At 38.0% G+C, this 20,561-nt stretch overlaps 2 protein-coding genes, 1 non-coding gene and 1 pseudogene across 3 annotated transcripts; 2 read left to right on the top strand and 2 right to left on the bottom strand.

The window, feature by feature from the left end:
* The first annotated feature begins 9,377 nt into the window (after positions 1-9,377).
* Positions 9,378-13,389, top strand: LOC113357022 (U-box domain-containing protein 44-like). The gene is made up of 4 exons (XM_026600276.1): positions 9,378-9,783; positions 10,463-11,028; positions 11,130-11,439; positions 11,572-13,389. Exons 2-4 carry the CDS (start codon positions 10,477-10,479, stop codon positions 13,146-13,148), a joined length of 2,439 nt encoding a protein of 812 aa, XP_026456061.1. The 5' UTR covers positions 9,378-9,783; positions 10,463-10,476; the 3' UTR covers positions 13,149-13,389.
* Positions 13,390-13,664: 275 nt separating this feature from the next.
* Positions 13,665-16,454, bottom strand: LOC113361533 (annotated as a pseudogene).
* A 110-nt stretch (positions 16,455-16,564) lies between these two features.
* LOC113362321 lies at positions 16,565-16,684 on the top strand. The gene has a single exon (XR_003365696.1). It is a non-coding gene; the product is annotated as a U5 spliceosomal RNA (small nuclear RNA).
* A 240-nt stretch (positions 16,685-16,924) lies between these two features.
* LOC113357021 (F-box/kelch-repeat protein At5g42350-like) lies at positions 16,925-20,053 on the bottom strand. Its single transcript, XM_026600275.1, has 2 exons — positions 19,809-20,053; positions 16,925-19,282 (listed from the first exon to the last, which is right to left on the bottom strand). Exon 2 carries the CDS (start codon positions 19,229-19,231, stop codon positions 17,399-17,401), a length of 1,833 nt encoding a protein of 610 aa, XP_026456060.1. The 5' UTR covers positions 19,232-19,282; positions 19,809-20,053; the 3' UTR covers positions 16,925-17,398.
* Positions 20,054-20,561: the final 508 nt, after the last annotated feature.

Raw genomic sequence — 20,561 nt, 5'->3', positions numbered from 1 at the left:
AGAATGACAGCAACCCCGAATGCAACCGGTACTATGGGGCATTCTCCGCATATGAAATTAGTTGTCGTGATGAAATGTTTATGCAAAAGTACGGCAGCTGATAGTGCCGATGATTACACTCGTATGGGTGCCACTACAATATACTATTATCTAAAAAGATTTTGTCACACCATTTACATGACTTTTAGAGAAAGATATTTGCGTAAACCTACTCCTGAAGGTGTCCAGAGGTTGCTAGATGAGAATGCGAAACAAGGTTTTCCTGGAATGCTTGGTAGTGTTGATTGTATGCAATGGCCATGGAAGAATTGTCTGATAGCTTGGATAGGAACTTACCGTAAAGAGAAACATAGTAGTCTGGTATTATAGGCGGTGGCATCATGCGATTTGTGGTTTTGGCATGCTTTTTTTGGAATGCCTGAATCAAACAACGATTTGAATGTGTTGGCACACTCAGCCCTTTTTGATAACATGCTAAAGGGTGTAGCACCTCCATGCAATTATGTAATCAATGGTCACCAATACAATATGGGTTATTTCTTAGTTGATGGTATCTATCCAAAGTTGACTACAATTGTACAAGCTTTCAGTCAGACATTGGACATTCCCGAGTATGTGAGATTCAACAAGTATCAAATGGCTAAAAGAAAGAATGACGAGCGTGTTTTTGGAGTGCTCCAAGGTAAATTCAGAAATATCGGATCACCGTATAAGTACGGGCAACAATATGACTTGAACCTAATTATGAAATGTTGTCTTATTTTACACAACATGATTATTGAGCATGACGTCGGGATACAAATTGGGGTAGAGTTGTTCATGTTCCGATTCCGGAACCTACCAATAATGGTCGTGTATTTATGTCAACTCTGAAAAACCTAGAAATGCACCTACAACTAAGAACGGGTCTTGTCAAGCACATTGCTGCATGTCCTGGTAGAGGAGGCCATGCAGTGGACTTGTCTAGTTTGGAGGGTACAAATATGGAATACGTGGTACTTCCATCATCAGATGGAGATTATGATGATACAGATTTAGAAGAAGAAGTTGTTCCTGGTCAAAACGAGGATGGTGCATTTGATTATTATGGAGATTACAATGAGAAAATCCTAGATGACTTTGAACATGCAGTTGAACATGTTTATGGAGACAGACATGTAGAAGACGAATATGAACTTGATGGAGATGACGATGAGGATGATGACGATGATGAGGACGAGGATGATGACGATGTTGAGGATGATGACGAGGAGGCTGCATACGATGGTGAGGGTTTGTATGATGATGATGATGTTGAGTCATAGGATGTATGATAACCCTTTCACTGTTGTGTTTAAAAGTTCGAATGATGCATGCATATGTAAGAGGGACTTTAAACTATTTTTGCACTTCAATTATGTATGCCAATGAATACGTTTTTATTTGATGGCCATGTGGTTTACAATTATGATTACAAGTGAAATCATTTAAATCTCTTTGTACAGTATATGGATATGTATAATTATCCGTGAAATCTCTTTGTACAGTATATGGATATGTATACTTATCAGTAAAATCTCTTTGTACATCATATGGATTCCTTCACATCCTCAGGTGATTTTCTGAATTAGCCTCCGATGTAGCTATTATTAAGCTGACTGTTTCTCGTGTTGACATAGTTATGGATACTCAAGAAGAAAGTGTCAATGTTGTTCCTAATGGAAAAGGAAAAGAGATCGTTGTAGAACATAGTTCTAAAAAATAAGAAGAAGAAAATTTAATGAAAATGTTCAATATGGGTCATTTTGTCAATAAATCCAAAACCTCAAAGACCTATGACATAGGATATGTCACGTCTCATCCTCCTAATTTGGTGGAGAATGAAATGCCAGTTATTCACAAGCAAGTGTCAAACCAATGATATTTCTGAAACCGATTATATTCTTTCTATTCAAGATGATGTTGGATCGGTGTCTAAAGGGCCGATCCAAACGTTGAACTCAACCAGACGATTCAAGAGTTCTGTTGTTCTAACTCAGCCACCTGCTATCTCTAGATAAGAAGTTATTTCTCTTGCAGCTGAGCATGATGCTCTCTCAAATCTCAAATGCAAACTTAATCCAAGAGCTGAGCTGAAAAAAAGTAGAACAACTAAACCAACTCTTGCTAGCATGGTGGTCATCCCACCAGAAAACTCTTATCCTAATGAACTAGATTACAACACTTTGTGTCCTCTTATCATTAATTTGGGAATCCTTCCACCCAGTAATAAGATTAATTGTGCTTTCAACACCAATAACCTGGTCAATCCCTATGGGACTTTTAATGAACCTCTGGTAATTCTCCGGCTAACAATGATATTCGTAATAATTCTTTTCATGAGGCTGTCAATCTGGATCTGAATGGTGCCTAAGGTTCTCAACTAGGTGGGGATAAAGCTAATACTCATCCTAATATAGGTTCTACTTCCTCCAGTCACGTAAATCCCTCTTCCCCGTCTCCCTTCATTGTGCCTGATAACTTCTCCTTCCATTTATCTTGTTAATAATGTCAACATGCTATGCTGTAATGTTCGTGGTCTAGAAAAAAATCCGCCAATAAAGAGCTTTTTCTTATGTTCAAAAACATCAACCCTGACATTTTTTTCCTTTGTGAGACTAAAATGAAGTGCTATAAAACTACGAAATATGGGTTTTCCGAACACTTTTAATGTGTCTTGTATTGGTAGAAGTGGTGGGATGGTTTTGGCACGGAAACAAGGAATTTCTCTAAACATTTTATCCTCTGATCTTAGAGGCATCTATGTCACGTCTACTGATATTATACATTCTAAGCTATGTCATATCCACTTTACTTATGGAGAACCAAATAGTAGCCTTAGACAAGCCTTTTAGGATAGTCAATGTAGTCTCCCACCTGCTGCCTCTAATGAACCAGTTTTCTTTATAGGAGATTTTAATGCTCTATAAGGAACCGAGGATAAGAATGGTGGCTTAGAGGTTGATGACACCAATTTTAATAACCTTGGGAATCTGTGCAATACTTTTAATCTTCATAATCCTAGTTTTTCTACCCCTAGGTTTACTTGGTCTAGTATGCAACATTTCCAAAATCAGATTCTATAAAGACTAGATAGGCGTCTTATAAACCAGCCAACTGAATCTTTATTTCCCAATTTGTTCCTAGAGATTCTTCCGATCATTGTCCTATACATATTGGTTTTAACTTTGAAGATTGTTGCGTGCCCAAACCTGTCACTTTATGGCGAAATGGATTAAGGATCCTACTTGTAGAGATATTATAGCTAACTCTTGGTCTGTTAGTGTTGTTGGCTCTCCAGCTTTTAAACTCAGAGCTAAATTTATGAGTACTGAAAAAGGCCTTAGGGACTGGAATAAATCTTCTTTTGGTGATATTCAAACCAATATATCTATCACTAGGGATGAATTAGCTGAAATTCAATCTTTTGATCCTACTGACTCTATCTCTAGACTGAAAGCTCGAAGAGTAATATATTGGAATGACAAATCTAGAGAAGTGTGGCTTATGTAAGGAGATAGAAATACTCCTTATCTCCATAAAGTCACTATTTTTAGGAGAAATAGGAATGCCATCAGTTGGATAAAGGACTTTACCGGTACTATTCTAACTGATAGAGACAGTATTGGTAAAAAGAATTGACTATTAAAAAAACCTTCTACCCTTCTCACACCCAAAATTTTCAAGATGAAATTCTGCAGGAGCTTCATGTGAAGTTTTCTATAGAAGATAACAATCATCTTAATGCCCAGTTGATTGCTGAGAAAATAAAAAATAATGTCTTTCAGATGAGGGGAAAGAAAGCTCTAGGACCTGATGGTTTCACTGTCTCTTTTATCAAAAGTATTGAAGTTGTGGTTGATATAACACAAACTTGCTTCAGAACATGTCACATTGCGAAAGTTTTTAATCATACTAATATTGCTTTGATTTATAAAGTTCCCTTGCCTGAACTTGTGGCCCAATATAGACTCATAGGATTATGTAATATCGCTTATAAAATCCTATCTAAAACTTTGGCCAACAGACCAAAACCTTTCATGGATAATTTGATCCCCAAAACCAGAGTGTCTTTGTCCCTAAAAGAAGTATATCTGATAATATCCTTCTTGCTAATGAGGTAATTTATACAGTTAACATCATAAGGGAAAGAGGGATTAGCTACTATTAAACTTGATATATCCAAAGCTTATGACAAGCTGAAATAGCCTTTTTTTTAGAGAAAGTCCTTTTGAAAATAGGTTTGTCCACCTATTTGATTAAGTTGATTAACCAATGTCTTTCTACTGTGTCTTATTTTATTTTATTAAATATCGTTCCAATTGGGTTATTAACCTAGAGAGAGGCCTAAGACAGGGTGACCCTCTATTACTCTATCTATATATTGTCTGTTCAGAGGCTCTATCTTCTTATATATAGATTCTTTGACTATAAAAGGTCTGGTCGAGGGCATTAGTGTTAGTAAAAACTCTTCTAATATCACTCACTTATTGTTTGTCGACGATTCCCTTTTATTTTCTAAAGCTATTGTGAAATACTTTCGAATTATAAAATATTATTTGCACAAGTATTGCCTTAGCTTCTGGTCAAGAAATAAATTTGATAAGTCTGACATTTTGTTCAATAAAAAAATTGCCAGGTCAGTTAATGAACTAATTGTCTGGCATTTTTAACATTCATACCCGTGACCTAGGAGAGAAGTATCTCGGCAATCCTATTGCCTTCCAATCGTCAAAAATTCGAACTCATATGGATATCTCCAATCTGTGGATGCTAGAATATCTACTTAGTTTCATAGACTTGTTTCCCAGACTGCTAGAACTACTCTGGTTAAACACATTGGGCAAGCTATTCTCTTATATCCGATGGGGGATTTTCTTATCCCAAAGTATCCATGTAGATAAATGGATTCCCATCTTTATAAGTTTTGGTGGGGGAAAACTTTAGATCCTAAGCATGGAAACTTACATTTACTCGGCTGGAATATCTTGTGTTCCCCTAAGTCTGGAGGGGTTTTAGGTCTAAGGAAAGCTGAATTGAATAAATTGGCCGTGTTATTAGCCAGAAATGCTTGGAAAATTATTGATAATCCCGAGTGTTTTCTTGGTAAATACTTCCCTAAAACTGATTTTTTTGAATGCTAAATACGCTAGTAATTTTTCTTGGACCTGGAGGTGTCTGCACACTGTAAAAGAGCTTATCAAACCCTTTATCTCTTGGATTATTGGAGATTGTCAATTAATTGTCCCCTGGTGTGATAAGTGTATAACAATTTTGGGGTCTTCCACCCCTAACCCTCTAGTTTCTCCAGACCCTAGTGTGAAAGTTGCCCATTTCATTAACCATGATGATAAAACTTGGAATATTAGTAGACTGAATGCCCATTTTGATAATGCTTTTGTTAAGAAGATTATCGTCATTCCCTTAAGCTAGTTGTGCACTCCTATAGGAGAGCTTGAGAGCTCTCAATGAATTGCGGGTTTTCTTTAAAATATGCCTACTTGGGACTAAGAGGGTCTCAACCCTCCCCTTGTACAATCTTTGGAAGTGCATTTGAAAACTTAGATCCCACACTTTATTCAGATGTTTTTTTGGAAAGCTGTTAGGGATGCCATACCTGAAAGAACCGTTCTTAACATAAAAATGCCTATAGATACTGTGGATTGTCCTAGGTGTTCTGACCCTCATGAATCTATTATGCATTCTCTTGTGCTTTGTCCTTTTGCTAATCATGTTTGGTTTATGAGTTCTCTATGTGTGAATACTTCTGCTTTTCTGGATCAGTCTTTTATTGGTTGTCTCTTGTTTTGGTTGGTGGATCCCAATTCTAGACTTCCTGATAAATGTAAGTGGTTATTCGTTACTATACTTTGGTCTATCTGGAGTAGTAGGAACAACCTAGTTTTCAATGACAAGAAGTGTGACAGAACGGAAAATTATGCATAGCGCGTCAGGGAGCGCATGCCATAACTCCCGATGCGCCAGTCTGATGCTACTAACCGGGCCTTAAAACTCATCTCCACGCCAGGAAAATACACGTTCATTTTCCCTTGCAAGCATGATCGACAAGCATGATGCAACTAACTTAGCTTCCACACCGTTCTAACTTGCGCATAGGTCATCAGAGGCATAATTCCATCTTCCCTACTTAGCTTCGACATTGATAAAAGCATGTACTGATCTTGCTTCTACCAAGGGTGCATTAATCAAGCTAATGTCATAATTTTCTTAAGCTTATGAAAGCTCCGCTAGTTGCATACCGATATAACTTACTTTTCTTGCCATGTTCAATGCACCATTGGTTCCTGCCTACGTCAAACGTATTGATAGTAAGTATGAGCATCCAAGAAATGGAATGCAACTTACCTCATCAAGTTTGTCCATAATAATCTCTTGCATCGCAATGCCGATCCAGATGATATGAGAGGCCAATATGCCGCAATTATCTCGCAATTAGATGATATGAGCTACAACGTGCTGGACCGGAAATGTTGTAACTCATTGCGTCTGCCTACGTACCCTTCCCCACTCTAAAGGGATCAAACACTGATCGTTGTTCATCTACGAAGTGACTAGAAACTTAAGCCAACTCGTATTGCTAGACCGTAACCAAGCCATGGGCCTAGTCCGTATAGGCTATTCCAACGGAATGCATCAAGGTGATGTGTATTTAGTCCGCAACATGGAATAGAGATGTCTTCGCATCATATGCTCTATTGGCACGGCTATGAAGCTATAAATGAGTCTTAAGCATCATTTATGCTCTTCCGGCTAAGCTATGAAGCTTACTTGTGCATAGTCCGCATATACATCTTCAACTAACTACCCCTCCCTATATATGTCTTATTGACATTTCTACACACTCACCAAGTCCACTTGTGAGGTGCTTGCTTCACCATTCATGGTCGTTGCCAAAGTCAAATGCTATGAAGCGCCATGATGTCTGTATTTCTAACTTTGCCCCATATGAGGACTCTAATGTCTATCCATGATGGCTGCACATTACCTCGGTCGGCCTGCTCTGGACTGATGCATCATCGAGATGCGATATTGTCCATAAGCTAACGACATGCGTAATGCGCTATGTTAGCGCTACTTTCCTCAAGGCCATCCTCCCAACGGGCCTGATGCACCATTTTTTGCGAGATTGGCGCTTGGCCAATATGTCCAACATAATACACCATTTTGGCACGAGATTGGCCTTTGGCCACTGTGCCTTAGCAACGTGTCATATGTAGCGCTATATTGTCCCTATACCAACGTTCCTCTTAACATGCAACAGAAACTTGAGATGAAGCTCCATCTCAGGCCATGACGCATCTTTGAGCACGCGCCATGCTAAAAAAACGGGGTGTTACAAGAATGAACACCATATTGCTGCTATTAATAGAGACAAAGCTATGATATTGACTAGGCAACCTAAGTTTCAGATATATAATAATATCATTATCAGTTGTTGTGATAAATGGATGCCTTCCTCCTTTGGTTGGATAAAATATAACACTAATGATGCTTTTGACTATCTATCTATTGACAATGGTGCATGGTATGTGATGAGGGACTAATCAAATAAAGCCTCCTTTTGTGCCATAACGGTATCTGATGTATACTCTTTTGTTGAAGCTGAAGTTAGGACCATATGTGCAGTCCTCAAAAATGTTGTGAAACAAAAGCTCATTCATATCATTATTGAGAGTGATGCAAAAGATTTGATCGACCAATTTTCTGCTGACATGTTCAATGGTGATCAAAGAGCGTATGTTATTTTTAAAGACAATTATCCTTTCTATTATTAGTTAATTGCTTGTATTTTATTTTTCAACTTCGGTCGTGTAATTTTGTAGCTCATGCTTTAGCTCATTAGGCTAAAGTAGTCTGTACTCCAATCTGACTTAGAACAATTGTTGAGAAAGATCATTAGCCTTTTTGAAGGCCGTCCTTTATTCCGAAGGGAAGAAAAAAGAACCCTGATTTTGGGCATACCTAAATCTTTCTAGGCATACAAAACAATAGTCCCATCTTGGGTAAAACCTTATAAGGGGTACCCTATGGGTAGTTCAATTACCTATATACCCTTAATACAAAAATCTAAAATCAGTTTTCTAAAAAATCAAAATCAGTTTCCCTTAACATCTCTTCTTCCTCCTCTAGCCGAACTCTTCCCCCTCCTGCGAAAAAAAAGTTCATCATCGTGATTAATTGTCGATTCGTAAAAATTTGATCGTAGGTTAAACTGAACCACATAATGACTCGTACAAAGAAAAGTAGGGACTAGGCAAACCAAATCGTCTTCTAATCCATCAATTGAAGAAGAAGAACCAATTGAAGATGAAGGTGTAGAAACTGAAAATCAACCACCAATTGAACCAGAAATTAAACCAACTGCATCTCCAACTCCGGAAATGAGGATAAGAAAGTAAGTTTTACAAACTCAATCTCATATTTGCTGTTTTTCATCGATTAAATGACGGTTACATGTTGGGTTCGGTTCAAAATTGAGTTGCGTTTTTAGCCGAACTGTTCTTCACAAAAGCTTCCTGTAAGTGTATATGAAAAATTCGGCATGAAATTTCAAGCCGAACCTAGTCACAGATAGAGATGCATAGGGGTTCGGCGTATTCGATAATCATAATATCTGCCGAACCTAGCCCATTTACGAGGTTCGGCTATTACGATATTCTCAATATGTGCCGAACCAATAACAATATTTTAACCCAAAAATTAACAAATTGATGTTCGGCTCATACGATTTTAGAAATATAAGCCGAACCAGTAATTAATTTTTTTCCGCGCTATTCAGGATGTTGTTCGGCTTACTATGAAACTTTCATATAAGCCGAACTAGTGTCTAGCAAAAGGGTTGGAATTGAAAATTATAGGTTCGGCGCATGCAGTAAACAGATTCAGTGAGCCGAACCGTTCATCAATTGGTAGATTCGGCTCATAGATGTGAGTCGAACCTCAACCTGTTTCGCTGAACCATGATCCAAAAAATCATCTAAACAACCTTTATAATTCTGAAAATTATCTTAATCACCAAACAAAATATTTAATCACTAATCAATATTACTAACACTAATACGTAAAGGACAGATTTGCCATTAAAAAAAATTGGGTTAATAGGTTATCTTATTTTGCTATTTCACAACCTTTTTTGTCTTTATTCAATATGCCTAGAAAGTTTTTGGTATCCCAAAATCAGGGTTCAAAAAAAAAAATTGGACTTAGAAAAAAGAAAAAAACTCTAACAAGATGACTTGTATGGGTAGGACCCATAGATAAATACCAGTCCACACGATTGTGTGATCTTTTAAAGTTTTAAACACCCAAGTGGTAGCTGGTTTGACAATTGACTGAGGACCATCGTCTTCATCACAGGAGAAGAAGACGAGAAAAGATGGAGAAGTCAACATTTTCTCACTTTCTCTCTCATTTCCTTCTTCTTCCTTATCATCAATCATCAATATTTTTGTTGGTTTCGTTTTACAATTATTTTTTTGATTTGCTGTATTCAGTTTCATTTTATTTCTCTACACCTATTTCTCTTCAACCTCTTTTCATTCTTTATTATTCTCAACCAAACCAAAGAAACCCTAATTCTCAATATGTGAGCTATTCATGGAAAAGCAACAACTGGTTAATTTGTTCTTCTCATCCTGTTAGAGTGCCACAAAAAGAGGCTTTGATCAGGGGAAGACTTGTGTTGATTTTCCAAAACATAAATATAAAATTTGTAATTTCAATCGTCTTTTAACTCAGAATAAGGTATGTTTCTCATTTTAGATTGTGCTTTTTTGGGTTTCTAATTGTATTCAATTCAAGTTGGATTGATGTGAAATGTAAGGGTTTATTAGTTACTCTCCCATACCTTAAAGAAATGATTTTTGTTTTCTATTTCTGTTTTGATAGTTGCGGTACTCTGTATATGGAAAATTGATGTTGATTTGCAATTTATAGATAATTTGGATAGGCTTGTTATTATTAGAATGGTTATATAATTAGGATGTGTTTTTGTTTTTGGTGCCAACAATAGGAAAAACAACCAGATTTACTTATTATAGCTGTGGACCTGAATTCCTTTTTGATGCCCATCCTTGTGCATTGGGGGCTTAGATAGATAAACTAGATAAGGAAGTTCACCTATATCTCAATGGTGTTACATTGAGGGCTTCAACATTAATATGCTGAATTATAAATAAATGCTATGTATTTATTCTCCGTAGCTGCCCTCAAATTATAAGGATACACTGCTTGTATTTATATATTCCCTTAGCACTTCTCTCTGTTACGTTATGGTTATTAAGCAGTATAAACAGTTTTTTGATTAGAAGTGTTGCACCTTTACCACTAGCCGGGGATGTTTTCGCTACTTTTAATAAGTCTCACATAGTTGCTAGTTTTTTCCCATTCTCAGAGTTACAGCATTTTACTTTGTTTGATGTAGGTGTGCTGGAAGACATGACAGAGAGCTGGGAAAGTTTCGACTCCGGTAGCCAGTCGGAACAGAGCTTTCACCTTGAAAGAACACACATTGAGCCTATTTATGATTCATTTTTATGTCCACTAACAAAACAAGTGATGAGAGATCCTGTTTCCATAGAAAATGGTAGAACCTTTGAACGAGAAGCTATTGAGAAGTGGTTCAGGGAACTGAGAGAGAGTGGAAGGAGGTTGGTTTGTCCATTGACTCAGAAAGAATTGAAAAGTGCTGATCTAAACCCTAGCATAGCTTTGCGCAACACAATTGAAGAATGGATGGCTAGGAATGAAGCTGCACAGCGTGAAGTTGCTCATAGATGTTTGTCTTTAGATTGTTCAGAGCATGAAATTTTGCAGGCTTTGAATTACATTCAGAACATCTGCTTGCAAAGCAGATCAAATAAGCATGCTATTCGCAATGCAGAGTTAATACCTAAGGTTGTTGATATGTTAAAGAGTAGCAGCAGGAGAGTTCGGAGTACTACCCTAGAAACACTCCAAATTGTTGCAGAGGAGGATGAAGATAATAAGGTTGTCTGCAGGTTTTGCTTGTTTTCTGTTTTTGATTGGTGTCAATGTTCACTTTGGAGTAGTTGGGGTCTATTTCTAAATTACTTTTTCTTCTTCTACAGGAAATAATTGGTGAAGGAGATACTGTTCGCACAATTGTTAAATTCTTAAACCATGAGCATTCCAAGGAGAGGGAGGAGGCTGTATCAGTGTTATATGAGCTCTCAAAGTCTGAAGCTCTATGTGAAAAGATCGGGATGGTCTCTGGTGCAATTCTTATATTGCTTGGAATGTCAAGTAGTGATTTAGAGAATGTTTTGGCAGTCGAGAGAGCTGACAAGACATTAGACAACTTAGGGAAATGTGAAAAGAATGTGTTGCAAATGGCTGAAAATGGTAGACTACAACCTCTTCTTACGTTGCTACTTGAAGGTGATTTTTCTCTCTGTTTTTTGAAGTAAAATACACATCACTCTTATCATTAAGTCAAAGTGTTCTGTGTCCAATCAGGATTATTCGTAATTAGGGTGTTACCTAATACATTACCATTTTCATTGGGTGCAGGTTCCCCTGACACTAAACTGGAAATGGCTGCATTCCTCGGTAATCTGGTTCTTAGCAATGATGCGAAAGTTTTTGTTGCCAGAACAGTGGGTTCAGCACTAGTCAACGTCATGAGAAGTGGAAACATAAAACTAAGAGAAGCCGCTCTGAAGGCACTGAATCAGATATCATCTTCTTGTGAGATTAGTGCCAGGGTGTTAATAGAAGAAGCTGGGATACTTCCCCCACTAGTCAAGGACCTTTTCACTGTTGGCAGCAATCAACTTCCGATGAGGCTAAAAGAAATCTCTGCAACAGTTCTCTCCAACATTGTAAACTCCGGTTATGATTTTGATTCTGTGCCACTTGGGCCTGATCACCATGAAACCCTCGTCTCTGAAAGCATAATCCATAGCCTACTTCATCTCATCAGCAATACGGGTCCTGCAATTGAGTGCAAGCTTCTCCAGATACTTGTAGGTCTCACTGGTTCACCTACTACTGTTTTAGATGTTGTTGCAGCGGTTAAAAGCTCGGGAGCTATCGTCAGCTTGATTCAGTTCATTGAAGCTATACAACCGGATCTTCGTTTCGCTTCAATAAAACTATTGCAGAACCTCTCTCCGCATATGGGTCCAGAGCTAGCCGATGCTCTGTGTGGGACTGCTGGCCAGTTAGGCAGTCTGATAAAAATCATATCAGAAGCAGGTGGAATCATGGAAGAGCAGGCTGCAGCTGTTAGTATGTTGGCCGATCTTCCAGAGAGGGATAAAGGCCTCACTCGGCAAATGCTAGATGAAGGTGCCTTCGAGGTAATAATCTCCAGTTTGGCTCGGGTCCGGCAGGGGGAAACCAAGGGAAGCCGGTTCACAACTCCATATCTAGAAGGACTTGTTAGAGTTCTAGCAAGGCTCACATTTGTATTGGAGGATCAGCCAGAAGTTGTTTCTCTTGTGCGTGAGCACAACATTGCAGCATTGTTCGCCGATCTGCTTCAGGTGAATGGCCTAGATAATGTGCAGATGGTGGCTGCCATGGCTTTAGAGAATCTCTCGCTAGAATCTAAACATCTAACGCAAACTCCGGAGATGCCAAAACCCGGGTCTTGTTTTTCAATCTTTTGCGCCAGCAAGCCAAAGGGAATTACTGGACTGTGCCGACTCCACCTTGGAATCTGTTCGTTCAGGAACACCTTTTGTCTTTTAGAAGGAAAAGCAGTTGGGAAATTGGTGACCTGTTTAGATCACACAAATGAGAAGGTGGTTGAAGCTGCATTAGCAGCAATTTGCACTTTGCTGGATGATGAGGTTGATGTTGAGCAAGGTGTGATGGTGTTAGATGAAGTGGATGCGATTAAGCTGATACTTGATATTTTGGTTGAGAATCGTTCGGAAATCTTAAGGCGAAGGTCAGTTTATGCTGTTGAGAGGCTTTTGCGGACTCAAGATATTGCCGTAGAAGTTTCTGGTCATCCCAATGTGAATACTGCACTTGTTGATGCCTTCAGGCATGGTGATTTCCGGACTCGACAGATTGCTGAGCGCGCCCTGAAGCATGTTGATAAGATACCTAACTTCTCTGGCATCTTTCCAAAATAATAGTCCATGTACTAGTGGATGAAGTCATTGTTCTTCTTTTCTTGTGAGTTTTCCTGTTGTTCAAAGTTGATATTTGAGGCCTGATTTTCGATCATTAAGCTTCCCCTATATCCTGTACACGCCATCATCGTCTACTTTCTGTTGTAGTCTCTTGCTCCTTTCAGTGTGTTTAAAGCGTAGAAATGTATGTATTATAACCTTTAATTGTCATAATTATAAGTTTTTTTTTGCTAAGATAAAAGATTTCATTTCAGAAAAGAGATTACAGATCTAGGAGAAAGTCAGGTTTTTCACATGTCCATTCGCCCATTACATTATTTCTCCTACAATGTTTTGCTGCTTTATCAGCTATAGAGATAAAAATCTATTAACGTAATCAACTCTTGAGAAAGGAAAATTATTTAAAAGAAACCGCAAATCATCTAAAATAGTTTGATTAAACCAACATAGTAGATGGTTATTATTCTTCAGATAAGTGATCGCACTCTTTGCATCACTGCGAACACAGGATGTGGTTATGCCTTTGTTCTCCATCCATTTGATTCCTTCTAGTATGGCAATGCATTCTGCTTCTTCTGCTGATCTAGCTACTCATTTGTAAAAGGGTTCACAGGGAAAAAAGTTGTGGAAGGTGTTCCTTAGTTCTACAGTTAAATATTCTGCTACACCATATTTACTTCATTAGCTTCATTTTTGGATTCTTCTTGTACACCAGATCATCTCCAGAAACTGAAAATGGTAAAAAATACATAGCACTTTAAAAAAAGAAGAAGTGTGTTCTGGCGTATCACGCACAATCATTTAACAGTGCCACCAATTTGCTTCATCCAACCGTGACCACTATAATACAATATGGACTAAAAATATCCTCCCCTACAGGGCTAGAATCCTAAATTCTGAAAGCACCACTCAGGCATCCACTGCCACTGATCATCTACTTCGCAGATAAGTGAAGGCCGTCTCTTCAGTTCGAATAACTTCATGTTGAATCTTTTTACTTGTTGGATGTACTCCGGAAGAAAAACTCTAAAGTGAATTGAATGGCGAAACAAGAATCAATGACTGAGCTTATGGAAATATATCTCTTGCAACCTGGTTGTCCTTTCTTCTGCAAGGAACGGGGAAACAGATACTAATTTCACATTCTACACAGGTACGAGCACAGCACATTTCATTTATGGTCAAAACTCAGTCATACTGATGCTTCATATCCGGCGTCATCTTAAAGCAGGAATATTAAGTACAGTAATTGTTGTCTCCTGTCTCCATATTCTGACCAAAGAATGCAAACTTGTCCGTACATCATAAGAAGAAAACCAAGGGTTCCTGTGCAAACCATCTTTCAGCCAGAAACAATCCTGTCAAAACACTTGACAATACTTGATCATAACAGGTTACTTGTACACAAAAAATTCCTGCTTTCTCCATTTTATTTGTTGACTTAGAAAAAAAAGCAAGGAGGTCCACGTGTAGTAATTGGGAGTAATACCCTTTTCTACCATTTGAAGCTACAGTTTTAAAGCTCTGTGAAAATCACCTTCCTTGCAAAAAGTATCTATCAACGGATTATAGCTTCCTACGTCAGGTAAGCAACCCCTATGAAGGAGCTTCGAAGCACTCTCCACTTTGCCCTGCTTACAAAATTCGCTAATCAGAACATTAAATGTTGAAGAAATCGGGAAATAACCATGATCAACCATTTCATTCATTAGCTCAAAAGCTTCTCTAATATCTCCGACTTGGCACAAACCATGAATTAAATCATTGTATACAACAGCACTAGGTAATCCTCCTTCTGCAATCATTTGATCATAAACCTGCTTTGCTTCGCCAATGCAGCTATCCTTGCAAAACCCAAATATCCTCTTACTCATATCAACAGCTCTAGGGAAGAAACTTCCCATTTTAGTAAGAAATTCAAGTGCTTCGACCACTCGGTTTTCCTTGTAAAAGCCGTAAATTATACTATTGTAAGGACTAATCTGACCCCCAGATCCTCTTCTTTCTTCCTCCATTTGATCTAAAATCTTCAAGCCATCTCCAATCCTTCTTCCCGAGCACAAACCTCTAATCAACGTATCATACGTAACAAAATTCGGGCTTATCCCATCTCTTGTCATATCGCTGAACTGTTCAAGTGCTAAATCATATTCTTCGGACTCACAAAGACCAGCTATCAATTCATTATATGTGTGAACATTAGGAAGGCAACCTTTCCTTTCCATCTCCTTCAAAAACCGGAATCCTAAATTTGTTTTCCCTATTCTACAAAAGCCTCTAATCAAAGCATTATAAGCCACAACATCAACAGAACCACCCCTCTCCTCTACTCTTTCCAAAATTTCAACAGCTTCCATTGCACGTCCTTCGGCACATAGAAGTTGGACAATTTTGGTAACCGGAATGACATCAGGTACAAAGCCTAAACTAAAACTCTTCTCTAAGAAGACCAAGGATTGAATCAAATCCCCTTCTTTACAATATGCAGATATCAGAATATTAAAAGTTACTTCATTTGGTTCAGCCATCTCACTCATCAAACTTCTACCTCGTCCAATTCCAAGTTTTCCAGTCTTACAAAGACCATGAATCAATGTATTATACACCACAGTATTCGGAGTGATTCCTCGAGATTTCATCAACTGTAAAAGCTTAAAACCATCACTAATCCTACTGGTTAAACACAAACCTTTCATCAAAATTCCAAAAGTATAATCATCTCCTTGAATTCCAGATTTCATCATTTTATCCCTATAAAATGCTCTAGCTAAATTAATATCTTCTTTCACTAAAACATCAAGAATAGAATTGCAAACTTTCAAAGACGGGTCTTTCTGAAATTTAGAAACCAAGTCAAGTACCTTAATTGCTTCTTTCACCATTTTTGCTCGATAGGAAGAAAGATGGATTCATCAGGAGGAGACCCAATTGAAGTTGGCATTTCGTCGAGCAGCTCCTTGACTAAATCGAACTGACGAAAAGTGCATAGTTTGTGTATCAAAGCTCTGTATGTTGATTGAGAATGAGTAAAATTTGGAAGCTTTGAAGCCCATCTAAATGTCTGAAGAGCTTGGGAATATGATATCTGTTCTGTAATAAGATGAGCAATTTGTTGATGGGAAGGAATTGATGATGATGAGGTAGAAGAGGAAGAAGAAGAAATGGGTTTTGCTTGAAATCTAATAAGATATCTTGAATGAGTTACAGTTAAATTGAAAAACTTCCCAGGATTGTAGAATTTGGACATGGATTCAGTGAGGTTTCAAATATTCTTGTTTTTGGGTTCAAAATGACAAAACCACTATATCTAAATGGGAAGTGAAAATGAAAACCCATTAGTCCCACCTCGAGTAGCAAGCAACTACTTCACTCAAAATGCTCCTATACAAACGACCCTTCATCCGTTTAAACTCACGCAGCCATGCGGTAACCACGAAGCGAACTATATTTCGCCTTTTACTAAAGAATACCGTAAGCTTGCCGCTTATAAGTGGCATACGCCTAAATTTGGAGGGTTTTCTCTTTTATTAGAGAAACCCAACAATATTTAAACCAAATTTTTGTGAAGCTACTGCAAGTTTGACGCTAACCACCAATTGTGAAGCACTTTCTTTTGACTTACATTTCAGTGGTACTGCATACGCATATCACTGACTAGTGTGACGCGATGCTTTCTCATCTACATTTATGGGACTTCAGTACTCTGATAAGTAAAAATGCAAGACAACTAACATAAGATTAAATCAGGACATTCTTTATTTACGGAAAATTAGATACAGGAGAAAGCAAAATGCAAGCGACTTCATTTTTTTCTTTTTTTTTTTCAAGAAAAGGGCCAAGATAGATTAAAAGCTGAGTTAGCACACAGAGGTGCCAGAGAGTGGTACAAAGCAGCTACAAAGAGCTAAACAAAAACAGAGAAAAATCCAAGAACAAGCTAAGCTACACTACACAATGTCAATCATTGTTTCCCAGGCGTTTGACATCATCAATGAGCAGCTTCGACTGTTTGGATTTGCGTTGGAAGAGTCTCCTATCATGCTCAAGCCAAACAGTCCACCAAATTGCAATGGAGGCATACTCCATTAGCTTCCTTTTTCATTGGTCATTAAGATCTCAAAATAAAATCTTGAAATTGTCATTAGTTTGGAGAAACAGAAATAATAGATTTGAAGATATGCTACAACATGAAAAATCCATACGTCGTCATCTTAACAGCACCGGATTCTCATGGGAGTTATTTTTGAAGATCACAGGTGCAATACTGCTAATGACTTGGTCACGCAAGAAGAAGCATCGAGTTCTTGAGCTACATGTTTTCTTGAAATATGTTTCCACTTAAGATCCGAACTCGACATATCACATACAGTAAAGAAGTCCAGTACGTGACCAAATATCTTGAACATCTCAATCCCGAATATCCGACCCCTATCAGCCACAAATGAAGCGTTCCAGTCCATAGGTGCATCCGGATGTCTAGAGATTTCAGTCCATGTACGCGGCACGAGATCTAGCTCCCATAACTTCCTTACAGCCTTTTCTCTTCTGTCAGTCTGAAAATCTTGCCCGCACCATGAAACAGAGAGCATGAACAACCGATCATTGGCAGACACGAGTTTTGGGTAATATTCATGAAGACGTGGAGGAGATTGAGTGATCTGAATCCCTACCCAGATACCCTTTTCCAAATCATATGCTGCAAGTTTGTCGGTCTCAGAATAAACATAAAACGTCTCACCACAAACAACACCAGAACAAAGGACTCCGAAATCTACCGGCAATTTCATGGTTTCTATCCATCTATTCGACACTGGGTCGAAAATTTCCCCTGAATCCAAAGGTTCATCCCAAGATCCTAAACCACCTACAGCAATCAGAACATACCTAGTAAATCCTTTTGGATTTGAGAAGTTCCTTTCATGTTTGACAAAAGATTTACTCCTGGACACTAATAAAGAATCAGTTTCGTCAAAAGCATTCCCAAATTGACGTCTTACTGAAAGCCTATGAGGATCCTCGTAAACATCCGAAACACCGCCAATTCTTGACCTCGGAAACCGCCGATCTTTTCTGTCTTTCTGACTTCGAAAAATAGAAGAGTGAGAACTGACCTTAAAAACTCCAAGAATAGCTGATGATCTAGCTGACTTCATCGAAGCTACTTTCCGCCAAGACTTGGTTAAGGGACTAAATACTAGAACCCCTTTGTGGGTTTTAAAGGAGCTCTTATCAACTGTTCCAAAGCTGGTCAAGCTAGAACAACCTCCAACAACGTACACATCATCTCCAATAGTGGCAACAGAGAACAAGAACTTTCCCTTGATGATTTTAGCGTCAATCTTGTGCCACTGATCAAGTGATACATCCAATGCATGTACATGGCCAGCACAATAACCATTCTTCACAACTCCAAATAGGAACAACCATGGCGTCTGATACAAACCATCACACCTCATTTGTAAAAAACGAGGTGTGCTTGTTAGATATCTCCATTTTTTGCAGACAAGCCGAGAAGCCATGAGAGCAGTCAGAGGAAGTCTCTTGAAACACATTTCTAGAACATCATCTGGAAGCAAAAGGTCCATCCTATCACGCGAGGGTGGTTCTCCAAATTGAAATTCTCTCTCCTTTCTATTACCTCTCTTCCAAAATTTCTCTGCAACAGCATTCGGAAAACAATCAACCATAGCTTCATCATCGCCACAAACAGGCTGGTACCCCTTCATTTCATCCCCAACAATTGACTTCCTTCGATTGCTGCCCTCACCAAAATCATCACATGTGTCTACACCCACTTTACAACCGCCACCTTTTCCATACAAACCAAGGCATCCAGAAGAAACTCTCCGCTCTTCACCCTCTTCCTCCCCACCATTTTTATGACTCTTCTTTCTCAACTTCTGGCTAACACTTTTCACTAGGCGTTTTGACACACTCAAATCTTCGAATTCTCGTTGAAGAGACGATTCACCAACCACCCTCTCAACTAGAATCCTGTTCTCCGCTCCTTCTAGAGAATCATCACAAATAAAAGATATTTTCTTACCGTTAACATAGCTCTTAGAGCTACCAAAGTTAGCCATTTCAAGACCTCTCAATACTCTAACTCCATAGTTTCATCCCCAACATGTACCCTGGATATAAAGCAAATATTCCAACATTACTTGCAAACTCAGCAAACATTATTAAATCTTCAAACAAAAGAAACTACAGCAAAAATTCAGCTGCTGCACATTTAAAGTACTCTTTATTAACCTAATCTACATGCTCCTAACCATTAAAAACCTTGCATTAAAAACGCCACCAAAAAAAAAAAAACTCTCTTTTGCTTAATTAATAGATTATAACCAACAGATCCAACCCATAAAAGCCTTACCCCATCCAAAAATATCAATTTAACGTTCCAAATCAGATAAAAACACTACTCAAACACAAAATAAATCCCCCAAATTACACAACATTAACAAAATTTAACATCCAAGATACAACTAATATAATCAACATTTCCAAGCAGATCTAAACTCTCAGAATCATTACTCAACAGTTCCACTTCAATTTTCAGAAAAAAAAAAAAAAAAAAAAAAAAAAAAAAAAAAAAAAACAAACAAACTTATTTATCAGCAAAAGCAAAATTATAACCATAAATCAGAAAAAGCTTACTTGAAGTTTTGAGGCTAATCATCTTTACAGATCAAGGTTACACCTGCAAACCTAGAAACAAATTCAGTGATTGAAAATCATACTACTTAATTTCATTTCTACAAACATTTAATTGAGAGATTAAATGTTAGGTTTTTTTTGTAATGGAGAAGGAAGATGAATGAAGTTCTGGTTTTTGTTGTTGGAGTAGGGACATGAAGAAATGAGTAAAGATGCATTGAAAGCGAAAGGTGAGAAAAGTTTCTTCTTTCTCCTTTTTCTTTTTCTCTCTTTATATATTCTGTGTTTTCTCCTTTGTTTCTTCCCGTTTTATTACTGTTTTTTTAACTAGATTTCTTTCGGTACCATTTCTGTTTCTTTCGCTGTATTTGGAAATTGTTGGCAGTGAGAATTAAATAGAAATTACCTGCTAAGATTTTCTACCAGAGGTGGGACCGGTACTGTTAGATTGAGAGTTACATGTGATCTTGGCGGTTGGATGGGTGTAAGTGTAACTTGACTTTGTTAAAACGTTAAACAACACAGTCTCGAACAGCAAGAAATGAATGGTGAAGTCCTCGAGATTTGTGTTGGGATGTGATGAAGGGTTAATAACATTTTGTCGTCAAACCATGGAATTGAGATGTGTGTATAAAGTTTTGTCAAGATTTGATGTGTTTTGTGGTGATTAATACATCTCGAGTTCCACACAGGGACCACGGACCGTTGTTTTTACAGTAAAATGTTGCAGTCGGATGGTTTTTCTCGCAATGC

The sequence above is a fragment of the Papaver somniferum genome, chromosome 3, assembly GCF_003573695.1.
Source record: "Papaver somniferum cultivar HN1 chromosome 3, ASM357369v1, whole genome shotgun sequence".
Taxonomy (NCBI): domain Eukaryota; kingdom Viridiplantae; phylum Streptophyta; class Magnoliopsida; order Ranunculales; family Papaveraceae; genus Papaver; species Papaver somniferum.
This window is presented reverse-complemented; position numbering and strand designations above follow the sequence as displayed.

Bases quoted from the DNA above. Each gene is read 5' to 3' on its own strand.
- LOC113357022 (XM_026600276.1), top strand. From the start codon at position 10,477: ATGACAGAGAGCTGGGAAAGTTTCGACTCCGGTAGCCAGTCGGAACAG. The intron at 11,029-11,129 runs GTTGTCTGCAGG...CTTCTTCTACAG, and splicing joins AGGAGGATGAAGATAATAAG to GAAATAATTGGTGAAGGAGA. The intron at 11,440-11,571 runs GTGATTTTTCTC...CATTGGGTGCAG, and splicing joins TCTTACGTTGCTACTTGAAG to GTTCCCCTGACACTAAACTG.
- LOC113357021 (XM_026600275.1), bottom strand. From the start codon at position 19,231: ATGGCTAACTTTGGTAGCTCTAAGAGCTATGTTAACGGTAAGAAAATA.